The sequence below is a fragment of the Nerophis lumbriciformis genome, linkage group LG20 (genome assembly GCF_033978685.3).
Source record: "Nerophis lumbriciformis linkage group LG20, RoL_Nlum_v2.1, whole genome shotgun sequence".
Taxonomy (NCBI): Eukaryota; Metazoa; Chordata; class Actinopteri; order Syngnathiformes; family Syngnathidae; genus Nerophis; species Nerophis lumbriciformis.
Window position 1 is genome coordinate 28,332,835 of NC_084567.2, and position 14,249 is coordinate 28,347,083.

The 14,249-nt window shown below is 42.2% G+C and overlaps 1 protein-coding gene across 4 annotated transcripts in view; it reads right to left on the reverse strand.

The window, feature by feature from the left end:
• Positions 1 to 14,249, reverse strand: part of whrna (whirlin a) — a 350,775-nt gene that overhangs the window by 71,317 nt on the left and 265,209 nt on the right. For all 4 annotated transcript variants that reach the window (XM_061980754.2, XM_061980751.2, XM_061980752.2 and 1 more), the window contains one exon: positions 7,087 to 7,308. In XM_061980754.2, the coding sequence (XP_061836738.2) occupies positions 7,087 to 7,308 (222 nt within the window). The remainder of the gene's footprint in view (positions 1 to 7,086; positions 7,309 to 14,249) is intronic.

The following is a 14,249-nucleotide window of genomic DNA, read 5'->3' on the forward strand; positions in this document are numbered from 1 at the left end:
CGACGGCGTTTCTGGGTGTTGTTGATAAATGGCTTTTGCTTTGCATAGTAGAGCTTTAACTTGCACTTACAGATGTAGCGATGAACTGTATTTAGTGACAGTGGTTTTCTGAAGTGTTCCTGAGCCCATGTGGTGATATCCTTTAGAGATTGATGTCGGTTTTTGATACAGTGCCGTCTGAGGGATCGAAGGTCACGGTCATTCAATGTTGGTTTCCGGCCATGCCGCTTACGTAGAGTGATTTCTCCAGATTCTCTGAACCTTTTGATGATATTATGGCCCGTAGATGTTGAAATCCCTAAATTTCTTGCAATTGCACTTTGAGAAACGTTGTTTTTAAACTGTTTGACTATTTGCTCACACATTTGTGGACAAAGGGGTGTACCTCACCCCATCCTTTCTTGTGAAAGACTGAGCATTTTTTGGGAAGCTGTTTTTATACTCAATCATGGCACCCACCTGTTCCCAATTAGCCTGCACACCTGTGGGATGTTCCAAATAAGTGTTTGATGAGCATTCCTCAACTTTATCAGTATTTATTGCCACCTTTCCCAACTTCTTTGTCACGTGTTGCTGGCATCAAATTCTAAAGTTAATGATTATTTGCAAAAAAAATTTTTTTTATGAGTTTGAACATCAAATATGTTGTCTTTGTAGCATATTCAACTGAATATGGGTTGAAAATGATTTGCAAATCATTGTATTCCGTTTATATTTACATCTAACACAATTTCCCAACTCATATGGAAACGGGGTTTGTAACTTAAACTATTCAGACTCACTAAACTGTCCCAAGTGTTATGTCCGTGAGAGTGTTTTCATGCATATTTGTACGTGCTATCGTACTGTAATGACGGTAGGGTTGTTAGCATTAGCTAATATGCTAACACATTTACGAGTGTCTGTATTAGTGTTATTAACTCACCATGGCATTCTTTTTGTAATGTTTCCGTTTCACAAATTCTTCAGTAAATTCACCAAGACGTCACCGTGGAGTATTGAGTCTGTATAGCTGATCGAAGAGCGAGCTTCTGTTTTGTTTGATCATCCGTTTTACTGCCGTGGTACAGGCACCTTTTGGAAACAACTAAGGTATGTATATAAACAACGGGTGTAACGGTACGTGTATTTGTATTGAACCGTTTGGTACGGGGGGTTCGGTTTGGAGGTGTACCGAGCGAGTTTCCACACGAACATATAAAGTAGCCGCTAAAGTCTAAGCTAAAGTCTTGACAAGCTGCTCCGCTTCCTACTGCCTGTCTCTGTCAGTCCTCTACACAGCACGCAGCATTGTCCCACCCACACAACCATCTGATTGGTTACAAACAGAGTGGTAACAGCCAATCAGCAGTGCGTATTCAGAGCGCATGTAGTCAGTGCTTAGCGTTAAGCAGGTAATCATCAGGCAGCGGACTCTCCCCAAATGATAATAAACACCTCCCAGTCAACTACTAGTAACATCACTATGAGCCCGTTGACCTTCTAGAAACATAAACGGCAGCTTCAGCTCGCTCGCAGTCCTGGCTTGAGGTGAAGGTTAATTCGCTTTCAGCGTAACGTTAGCTCATTTTGCGGTGGGTGTGTGTGTTACGGGCAGCAAAGCCCTGTCTGTCTGTTATTTCGCTTTACATTTTTCTGTGTTGAAGCAGCAAAAAAGGACTTTATGTTAAATGAAGAGTTTCTGTCTCTGATAGTTGATATAATAATGTAACCACATCATTAAGCCTACATGAACTCCATGGTGTTCAGGGATGAATAGTCTCTCCTATTGCTATTGTACTATTTTTTCAGCTATAGTTACATTAATCATTAGTAATGGAGCAGCCTAGTTTTGAATGGCAGGGCCCCTGCTATCACATGTTGAAAAAAAATATAACATTTACATAATAAAAATCAACTACAGGCTTCCCAAATGCTGTAATAAATTAAGCATGATGAGTTGACTTGAAATTGTTTAATGTTGCTCTTTTTATATGTAGAAGAAAAGTTTTGTCATTTTATTTAATCTGAGCACCAACTTGAGGCAGTTTAATGTTGATTAACGTGGGCAGAATTATTATAGTGTTCCCAATGTTAAAAGGTTAAAGCCATTGTTTACAACTTTGGTAAATAAATAACCAAAAAAGTTATATTATATTATCATATTACTCAGTGGCCTAGTGGTTAGAGTGTCCGTCCTGAGATCGGTAGGTTGTGAGTTCAAATCCCGGCCGAGTCATACCAAAGACTATAAAAATGGGACCCATTACCTCCCTGCTTGGCACTCAGCATCAAGGGTTGGAATTGGGGGTTAAATCACCAAAATGATTCCCGGGCGCGGCCACCGCTGCTGCCCACTGCTCCCCTCACCTCCCAGGGGGTGATCAAGGGTGATGGGTCAAATGCAGAGAATAATTTCGCCACACCTAGTGTGTGTGTGACAATCATTGGTACTTTAACTTTTAACTTTATATTTTGTTGTTTTGCTTACTGTACCGAAAAATGAACCGAACCGTGACCTCTAAACTGAGGTACGTACCGAACCGAAATTTTTGTGTACCGTTACACCCCTAATATAAACATTTACAAAATATTTCTGTGTAAGCACCTCAGTTCAAAACTTATATATCTGCGACTTATAGTCCGTTGCGGACTATATTTTTTATTCTAAAGTTTATATAGTTTTATGTATATATATATATAGTTTTATTCTAAAGTTTATATAGTGCGGCTCATATACTGGTGTGCTCTATAACCTGGAAAATACGGCAGATTTTATTTGTTATGCATGTTCATAATATAAAGACTGCGAAATAATCGACAAAGTCAAAATAAAGATGTTTAATTTCAGTAACATGATTGCTTCTCCGTCTGCGATACTGAAAGTTAGTGACGGGTAAATGATGCCTCACTGACACTGTGCTAGGGTTTCATAAAGTCATAATCTGGTGGAATAAAAAAAGTCACTACATTTGACCTGCAAATGAAATTAATAGTTAGCAAATATAATTGTTTTGTATTTATTGCTCTAAACCACTGATGTCAAAGTCAAGGCCCGGGGGCCAGATCTGGGCCGCCACATACATTTATGCGGCCCGCAAAAGCCTGGAAATATGCGTCACTCAAGACTAGTACCGTATTTTTCAGACTATAAGTCGCAGTTTTTTTCATAGTGCGATTTATATATGTTTTTTTCCTTCTTTATTATGCATTTTCGGCAGGTGCGACTTATACTCCGGTGCGACTTATACTCCGAAAAATAGGGTATTCATTCTTTGTACTTCATGCAATTGCATATCTTTTAAACTCTACTATTATCCGATAATGCAGCAGTTATCATACATTCCAAATATTTTTGATGAAACCAAAATAAACCGTTACGTATCTACTTAACTTGGGATTTCAAAACAAGAAATCCATCAGATTGTACACTGTAATAATAACAACTGATTTTACGGGAACATTTGGCAGTTTCGTCGCCAGAATTTTACTGTAAAAAAACTTTGCAGTCTACACTGTTAAAAAAAGTAACTGCAGATTTTTATCTTCAAAACTCGTACCGTTTTTCCATTTACAGTAATATGTGGTGGAAAAAGACTGTACATTTTAGGGTACAATTCTGCCAGTTTTATACCATAAAATCTAGATGTTCTTTTACAGTATATGTAAAAATAAGATAAAATGATCCAATGCATATGTGATTATGTCGAATCATGAGGCGAATCCTTCCAACGGACGGGACGGCGTGGCGCAGTGGAAGAGTGGCCGTGCGCAACCCGAGGGTCCCTGGTTCAATCCCCACCTAGTACCAACCTCGTCATGTCCGTTGTGTCCTGAGCAAGACACTTCACCCTTGCTCCTGATGGGTGCTGGTTAGCGCCTTGCATGGCAGCTCCCTCCATCAGTGTGTGAATGTGTGTGTGAATGGGTAAATGTGGAAGTAGTGTCAAAGCGCTTTGAGTACCTTGAAGGTAGAAAAGCGCTATACAAGTACAACCCATTTATCATTTATCATTTAAATGAATATTCCTAAATAGTCCCTGCTGCAACGTGGCCCTCAATGAAAACAAGTACAACACCCCTGCTTTAAACTAAGGAACATTGTGAGTCATTAATTTAATATCTTTATTCACAAGTTATATTCCTGTATGAAGCTTTTCATTGCGAACATTACAACACTGCTGTTGTAATTTTAGTTTTTTTGTACTGGTTTTTAAGCATTAAACACATTTTCCCGCCAGTTTAGAGAGAATTGGAAAAGGTGGGTGAAGCTGTGTGTGAATATTAAAACATTAATCATTTCAAAACTCGAAAAGCACAAATGTTTTTTGACAGCACAAACCAGGGGTCGGGAACATTTTTGGCTGAGAGAGCCATGAAAGACAAATATTTTAAAATGTATTTCCGTGAGAGCTATATAATATTTTTTAACACTGAATACAACTAAATGTGTGCATTTTTAAGTAAAACCAAAATTTTTAGAGTATAATAAGTCTCTTATTCTTTTTAATAACATTGTTATTCTGAAGCTAACCAATAATAAATAAAATACTTCTTACTATTAATGCGACCTCTTGAACAGGTGCGGTAGAAAACGGATGGATGGATTAAAATGCATGAGAATGTTTTATATTTTGAACGTTATTTTTAACTCTGTGATTACCAGCGGAATTATTCATTACTTATCGTGTTAAGCAATGTCAGCTAAGATTTATCTGAGAGCCAGATGCAGTCATCAAAAGAGCCATAGGTTCCCTACCCCTGGGACAAACATTGGACAAAAGTATTTTAGAATTACTTAAGATCAGCAGTGGTATTTTATTACAGTCGCGATCAAAAGTTGACATTCCCTTGTAAAGAACATAATGTCATGGCTGTCTTGAGTTTCCAATAATTTCTACAACCCTTATTTTTTGTGATAGAGTGATTGGAGCACATACTTGTTGGTCACAAAAAAACATTCATGAAGTTTAGTTCTTTTATGAATTTATTATGAGTCTACTGAAAATGTGAGCAAATCTGCTGGGTCAAAAGTATACATACAGTAGGGATGTCCCGATATGTCGCCGATATTTGACAAAAAATGCGTATCGGCAAGGCATAGGAAAATGCCGATTCAGATCCAGTTTTTAAAAAAAACTCCGGTCCGTGTTTTCCAACGCACCGATTTAAATAATACATTCCACTTTTCTGCTGCTCCCTAATTTCCGTTCCGCATTTTCCAGCACAGCTTCAACACATCCACAGGTCTGTGGATTCTCACGCAGTTGCTTTTAGCTGCTGGCATTACACGACAGGCTCTTCTCACTCTTTCCTGTGTCTCCCTCTCACAGACAGCAAGCGCACCTTCTTACACCCGTCACATACTGTCACGTCACACGTCACATATGTATACGTCCTCTCCCAGCAGAGACGTAGCAGCATGGCTAACGTTAGCTGTGATGCTAGCGCAGCCGCTAAAGTGCGCGCCTGTGCACTTGCGCACTGCTCAAGTGTCCTCTGCGCACGGTAAATCTATGCCACGCACAAAATCTAATAAAAAAATAAGCGCATAACAATTTTCGACACACGGACACAACAGAGAAAACAGTTTTCGTCATCATTGTTCAAATATTGTAACGTCTGTCGAGACGCTTATTTCCATTCGGTGCCACACGCCCACACCATCAAAATGCCGAGGCAAACATTTCCAGATCAACACCGTATGAAAAAAAATAGTGATTTTTTTAGTTGTGATTTCCTTCTCTGCATGAAAGTTTAAAAGTAGCATATATTAATGCAGTATGAAGAAGAATGTTTTAATGTAGACACATAGAATCATCATACTGCTGTGATTATATGCATCAGGTGTTCATTCAAGGCTAAGGCAAAATATCGAGATATATATCGTGTATCGCAATATGGCCTTAAAATATCGCAATATTAAAAAAAGGCCATATCGCCCAATGATGCCATTTCTGTTTGTCATGTATAATTTTGTCTATTTTGTGTTTATCCTTGAATAAACAGGTCAGTTTCTTGTTACCAACCATTGTGTATTATTCAAACTCACCTAATTCAGATGGCTAGTTGTTATCAAGAGTACTAAAACCCTTTTCAAAATGATTCTGACAACTAAGTAGGCTAAATAACTTTAAACTTTTAACATGCTCGAATAGGCCAGTATCGGTATCGGATCGGAAGTGCAAAAACAACATCGGTATCGGATCGGAAGTGCAAAAACCTGGATCGGGACATCCCTAACATACAGCAATGTTAATATTTGGTTACATGTCCCTTGGCAAGTTTCACTGCAATAAGGCGCTTTTGGTAGCCATCCACAAGCTTCTGCTTGAATTTTTGACAAAATTGGTGCAGTTCAGCTAAATGTGTTGGTTTTCTGACATGGACTTGTTTCTTCAGCATTGTCCACATGTTTAAGTCAGGACTTTGGGAAGGTCATTCTAAAATCTTAATTCTAGCCTGATTTAGCCATTCCTTTACCACTTTTGACGTGTCTTTGGGGTCATTGGAACACCCAACTGCGCCCAAGACCCAACCTCCGAGCTGATGATTTTAGGTTGTCCTGAAGATTTTAGAGGTAATCCTCCTTTTTCATTGTCCCATTTACTCTCTGTAAAGCACCAGTTCCATTGGCAGCAAAACAGGCCCAGAGCATAATACTACCACCACCATGCTTGACTGTAGGCCTGGTGTTCCTGGGATTAAAGGCCTCACCTTTTCTCCTCCAAACATATTGCTGGGTATTGTGGCCAAACAGCTCAATTTTTGTTTCATTTGACATCACATGGACAAAGATAAGACATTCTGGAGGAAAGTTCTGTGGTAAGAGCTCCAATCACTCTGTCACAAAAAAAAGAGTTGTAGAAATTATTGGAAACTCAAGACAGCTATGACATTATGTTCTTTACAAGTGTATGTCAACTTTTGACTGCAACTGTATTTGCAATGACAAGGGGTATAACCTGCATTATAAAGATAAGACATTGATGAATCACAAATCTCTCCATTTTGAACAAGGCAATTATAGCAAATGAACTATGGAAACATTCCAATTCAGGAGCTGGCCCTGTCAACACAGAACCATTTTTCATTCATCCAACCTACCCGAGCAGAGCTGAGGGTGGTGTTGGTCATGAAGCTGGCCAAGGAAGATGTCAGCGTGTCAGGGTACGACACCATGGACAGCGAGTCTGCATGAAGTGCGGTTGCTCCAGCCGTGCCCTGTCTGGCCTTCAGAGCCTGAATCTCGCGTTGTAACACCAGCCCGTCAAAATGCTCCAGGTCCTGTGGCGTAACCAGGCCTCGCACCTCCGACAGTAGAGAGAACTGTGACAGCAAGATAGAATCATCAAATGTTCATTAGAGGGTCCATGAAAAAGATCTGAGACTGAACATTTAAATATGACAAACTGTGAATGTAAGATTACTTTGGATACTAATTTAATCTTTTTTCATGATTTCCAGTATGAATGGCAAACCGCTTATGCAGTAGACCTGTTGAATTGTAAGTAGGTTAGCTATAAAGATTTAAGGAAAACCGCTCTTTATTTTTTTTAGTTTTGCCCATCGTTCACACACCTTATGTGAGACAAATGCACGTCTTTCTTTTATGCATTCTAACTCGTAATTAAACACTAGCAAGAGTCAGCTAATAATGCACGTAATGGGATTCTACCTATTCCCCCGAGAAAGCCCTCAACAACATGTTATGTGCATGCTGTAAGTATATATGTAATATAGAAACAGGCATTTTTATGAGAGCGTGATATTTACGTACTTTAGCCATTTTAAGCATTACCTGGAACTTTTTGGCGGCGCATTAATTACACAGAGCACATCGCAACTACCGTATGTTTCGGACTATAAGGCGCACTTAAAATCCTTTCATTTTCTCAAAACTCGACAGTGCGCCTTATAACCGGTGCGCCTAATGTACGGAATAATTTTGGTTGTGCTTACCGACCTCGAAGCTATTTTATTTGGTACATAGTGAAATGATAAGTGTGACCAGTAGATGGCAGTCACACATAAGAGATACGTGTAGACTGCAATATGATAGCAGTCACACATAAGAGATACATGTAGACTGCAATATGACTCAAGTAAACAACACCAAAATGTTATATATTCCATTAAAAATATATAACATTACACACGGCGCTCAAAAATCGATGTTTTAGTACGACTTTGGTAAGCTATGAAGCCGCACCACTTGATGGCTTGTACTGTGCTTCAACATTCGAGTATTATTATGGTGTGTGTATAAGGTAAGACATATTATCTGGAGTTTTGTTTCGCAATATTATGCAAAAGCAACTTTTCTTACCTTCTGTTACCTGCTGATCTGTATTTGGGATCTGCATAAGTCCTGAAAATGCGCGCACGTCCACCGACACCGTAGTCGATAAGCTTCTTCTTGTTATGAGACATTCATCCTCCACTGTTGCCATTTCTAATATAAAGTAGTGTAAAGTTCTTAATTATATCTGTCAGTAAACTCGCCATGAAAGTTCTAAAACATACCGGTGTAGTGAATTAAATTATTCACCCAAGGAACTTTAGTTATTAGAGAGTTCAATTTTTTTCCACGGGACACATTTCCTGTGTTGTTATTGCACTAGTGAGCCACGGATGAGGAGATGCTGCCTCGTTATTGATTTAAGTAAAGTCTGAATGTCATTAAAACAGTTAGCTCCATCTTTTGACACTTCTTCCACTCCCGTCCTTGCACGCTACACCGCTACAACAAAGATGACAAGGAGAAAACGCTGCCGAAGGTGAGCCACGTAAATAAGACCGCCCACAAAACGGCGCATCCGGAAGCGACTGTCAGAAAGCGGCTTGAAGATGATCTGTAAAACATAATCTATGCAACATTTTGACCAAAGAACCACCATTACATGTTATGTAGACCACAAGGAAGGGTTTTCAATTTAGAAAAAAATAAAAAATATGACCACTTAATGCGCCTTATAATCAGGTGTGCCTTTGTATGAAAATAAACCTGACCAGACCCGCTTATCGGCAGTGCGCCTTATAATCCGGTGCGCCCTAGGGTCCGGAAAATATGGTATTAATAATAGTGGCAGACCATGATCATGAGAGCCAAAAAACAACTTATTTTGGACAAATGATGACCCAGAACCTTATATTGAATATGAATATGAATATCCGTAGGATGAGCTACAAGTTTTAGAAGCTGAGTCGTAAGCAGATCCAGCTCCTGTGAAACAATAAGCATGATGTAGGTATAATACTAAGTACTAAACAAGAAATACAAACTATGAACTTAATGAAACAAACACTTAGGGTTTAAGATCCAAATACCTTGTGTTAAACAGCGTGTGCAAAAAATATAATGGCGTGTACTATGCGTGGAGGTGTTGCCTGTGATCTACTAAGATTGTGTGTGCAATTGAAAAGTGATGAAGACCGCCTTATTTAATGAGGATTTTGCATGCTTACGGGGCTTTTGCCATGAATACGATCATTTTCTGCACATTCATATCATCATGCTCATACCTGTGTGCCATGTGTTGAACCAGCAGCACACATCTATAATCTGTAACACCTTTTCTGAATCACAATTTATCTTCTTCCGCTTATCCGAAGTCGGGTTAAAGGGGAAGCAGCCTTAGCAGGGAACCCACACTTCCCTCTCCCCAGTCACTTCGTCCAGCACCTCCCGGGGGATCCCAAGGCGTTCCCAGACCAGCCGGGAGACATAGTCTTCCCAACGTGTCCTGGGTCTTCCCTGTGGCCTCCTACCGGTCGGACGTGCCCTGACCAGATGCCCGAACCACCTCATCTGGCTCCTCTCGATGTGGAGGAGCAGTGGCTTTACTTTGAGCTCCCCCCGGATGGCGGAGCTTTTCACCCTATCTCTAAGGGAGAGCCTCGCCAACCAGCGGAGGAAACTCATTTCGGCCGCTTGTACCCGTGATCTCGTCCTTTCGGTCATAACCCAAAGCTCATGACCATAGGTGAGGATGGGATTGCAGATCGACCGGTAAATCGAGAGCTTTGCCTTCGGCTCAGCTCTTTCTTCACCACAACGGATCGATACAGCGTCCGCATTAGTGAAGACGCCGCACCGATCCGCCTGTTGATCTCACAATCCACTCTTACCACACTCGTGAAGAAGACTACAAGGTACTTTAACTCCTCCACATGGGGCAAGATCTCTTCACCAACCCGGAGATTGCACTCCACCCTTTTCCGGGCGAGAACCATGGACTCGGACTTGGAGGTGCTGATTCTCGTCCCAGTCGCTTCACACTCGGCTGCGAACCGATCCAGTGAGATCTGAAGATCCTGGACGGATGAGCAGAGGCCTAATCCTGCAGCCACCAAACCAGATCCCCTCAACGCCCTGACTGCGCCTAGAAATTCTGTCCATAAAAATTATGAACAAAATCGGTAAATTGAGAGCTTTGCCTTTCGGCTCAGCTCCTTCTTCACCACAACGGATAAATACAGCGTCCCCATTACTGAAGACGCCGCACCAATCCGCCTGTCGATCTCACGATCCACTCTTCCCTCACTTGTGAACAAGACTCCAAGGTACTTGAACTCCACAAGGGGCAGGGTCTCCTCCCCAACCCGGAGATGGCAGTCCACCATTTTCCCGGCGAGAACCATGGACTCAGACTTGGAGGTGCTGATTCTCATCCCAGTCACTTCACACTCGCCTGCGAACCGATCCAGTGAGAGCTGAAGATCCTGGACGGATGAACAACGTCCTAATCCTGCAGCCACCAAACCAGATCCCCTTACAGTGACAGTGTTCTCAAGAGGTTAACCTCGCATGATATCCTTTAAAAGTACAAATGTATTAGCACTGCAGCTACCCTACTATAGCTTTGCTATTGTTGCAAACAATTGTATCATACTTACCTAGGACATAGGTCAACAGTATACCAAATAAGGTCAGGCAGGAGGTGAAGTGAGGCCAAAAACTCTCAGAACAAGAGCTCAAAGGAAAGCCTCGGGTTGTGATTAAACAGTCAAAGGCCGATGAAGGTCACCAGTTGTGACAGAAATCCTTTTTAACTGATTCTCCATAAAAAAGAATGTCTTTAATCAATGAAAAACAACCACCCGGTGAATACCAACCCTGAAACCGTGGTCCAGCATGGCAGGGACCACTCATACTTCCCTGGCCTGAAGCCACGGTCTAGCATGGCAGGGACAGCACAGTTCACTGGCCTGCTTCCAGAATGGCAGAGGACATGATGAAGCAACGTTTGGCCTGTAAAACCTTGCGAAGCTGGCCGTCAAACAAATGTCCTCAAAGGGAGCCCCATTGAAGAGCGCCCAAGAGGCAGCCAATCCTCTGGTCTGAGTGGGCCACCACACCCCTAGATGGAGGGACCCCAGCGCCATCATTGGTGAGAGCTATGGCCTCGACAACCCAGCGGGCCAAACACTGCTTGAACAGAGCTTCTGTCTCTCTCTTCTTAAGAGCTGATCGGTCTGTCTAATACAGACCTGGGCATTCGGCGGCCCGCGAGCCACATCCGGCCCTTTGTGCGTCCCTGTCCGGCCCACGTGAGGCCAATCATAAATTACAAAATACATTTCAAAAAGTATCTATGTCGAGTGTGCAATACAACGGTGCTGCTTTTGTTTTGAAAAGCATTATTTGTATTACTTCCGTGTGGACGTATGCGCGTGCGTGATTGTGAGTGAATGTGAACAGCGGTAATCACAAATTACAAAATACATTTAAAAAAAACATCTATGTCGTGCGTGCAATACATTTACACACGTATGTCCGTGTGTAACCTGTGAGTGAAGGTGCGCAGCGACACGTGATGCCCGGTTACCCCCGAGATGTCAGCTCACGCTAAAAAAAGAAAAGTTGATGACGAATGCCGTGTTTTCAACAAGCCATGGACTGCCAAGTATTTCTTTACAGACATTAAAGGTAAAGCCGTGTGCTTAATTTGTGGTACACAGGTTGCTGTGTTTAAAGAATATAATTTGAATCGCCACTACACGATGAAGCACGAGGAAAAATACCGGAATCTGTCCGATGAAGCGCGCTCAAGGGAGGCTGATGCGTTGATGGTAAAACTGCGAACCCAACAAGGACTTTTTGCCAAATTTCACACCCCCAGAGATGCAGCCGTCAAGACAAGTTTAGTCATTTCTCACAAAATTGCCAGAAAAAGTAAGGCGTTTTCTGACAGAGAGTTTATTAAGGAGTGCTTATTGGACTCTGTTGCGCTGATATGCCCGGAGAAGAGGGGCGCATTTGAGAACGTGTCACTCTCCCGACGCACTGTAACGAGGCGGGTTGAGACCATCGCTGGAAACTTGGAGCTTCAGCTGAAGAACAGAACGGCCGACTTTGACTGTTTTTCACTGGCTTTGGATGAGAGCTGCGATGTAAGTGACACAGCCCAGCTGCTCATCTTCTTACGTGGGATAACTGCAGACTTTAAAATCACGGAGGAGCTGGCAGCCATGCAGTCAATTAAAAGGGACAACCACAGGTAATGACTTGTTCACAAAGGTAAATGCGTGTTTGGACATGTTAGGACTGAAATGGGACAAGCTGGCAGGTGTGACAACAGATGGTTGTCCAAATCTGACGGGGAAAAATGTTGGACTTTTAAAGAGGATGCAGGATAAAGTGACAGAAATTAACCCTGTGCAGAAATTGAAATTTTTGCATTGTATTATACATCAGGAAGTGTTGTGTAAGACAGTGTTAAAAACAAAACCATCAAAAGCAATCTGCTTTTGTATAAAGTTAAGTTAGGTTAAATGAAATTATTATTATTAATTATTATTTTACGGTATATCAAAAATAATATTGAGCAAAATTGAATTTAAATATTGTCAATGTCGCCCTCCAGCAGTGCTCGGGTTGCTCATGCGTCCCCGGTAAAAATTAATTGCCCACCCCTGGTCTAATAGGTGGCGATCCATGTACACCCTCAGGGACCGGACTGGACTGATTAAGTGCAACTGGGCTGCCTCCGTAGATTCATGCTGAGGAGGATGAAACGGTTCCAGAACCAAGGGCCTCAACACATAAGAGGGAGGGAATACCTTCGCTAAAAACCCTAGACTAGCCAGGAAAGAGATGGCAGAACCTTCTCCTCCTAATCTCAGACATGATGTCATGAGTTTCAGAAAGCCGTTGAAACCCTTTTGGTTCAAGATAGGAGTTGATCGAATAAAACCTGTTTGTTGCCTCCTTCTGCAGAAGGACCAAGCCCTCTACCACAAGGGACTGACAATCTGTCATGTTGCTTAGGAGGGTAGGTATGATTCCAGAAAACGGTGGTGGACTGGTTTGGAACTGGTGCATCCCTCTAAGAGTGCGTCAGCTTCTTCTCCTTATGCGACTGCTCCAAGGCTGTCTCACGGGGGGGAGCAAAAACCTCTCGAGCCACCAGGACAGCAATGCAGTTCTGGCCGAACAAATTGGATTGGTACAGCCAGATTTGGCGGCGCACCTGGACCACTGAGGCCATTGAGTGACCAAGGGCCTAAGCGTGCCCATTCGCAGCACGAATCATTTCAGCCGTCTCACCACTCGGGGCTGCTGAAGCCACGTCTTGCCCCAGGCCCTCCAAATAAAGCAGCAACAAAGAATTGGTGCGCCCCAGCCTTGCTGCTAAAGCTGAGGCATGATAAGTTTGGCTGTTCATCAGTTGCCTTGCAGCGCCTGTTAGGGTTAATTGCATCCCTGCCAGCTCTTGCTAGCGTAACAAAGGTAGGCCACCCCATATGGGGCCAGCTGGGTCCTCAGGAGGGCTGCGGAATTACCTCCCTGATACCGAAGTACATGTCAAACTACTTCCATAACGTAAATGACGGCCATAACCACAACACCAGGGGGAGCTCCACAAACCACGTTAAACCCAGATTCCGATCTAAGAAAGGTCTTAACTCATTCTCCTTCTATGCCACATCAATATGGAATGCACTCCCAACAGGTGTAAAAAGAAAGTGCATCTCTATCCTCCTTCAAAACCGCACTAAATGAACACCTCCAGACAACTACAACCCTAGACTAACACCACCCCCCCTCCACATCCCACCTCCCCGGACTGTAAATAATCAAATGTACCGTATTTTTCGGAGTATAAGTCGCACCGGAGTATAAGTCGCACCTGCCGAAAATGCATAGTAAAGAAGGAAAAAAACATACAAACCCCATTTCCATATGAGTTGGGAAATTGTGTTAGATGTAAATATAAATGGAATACAATGATTTGCAAATCGTTTTCAACCCATATTCAGTTGAA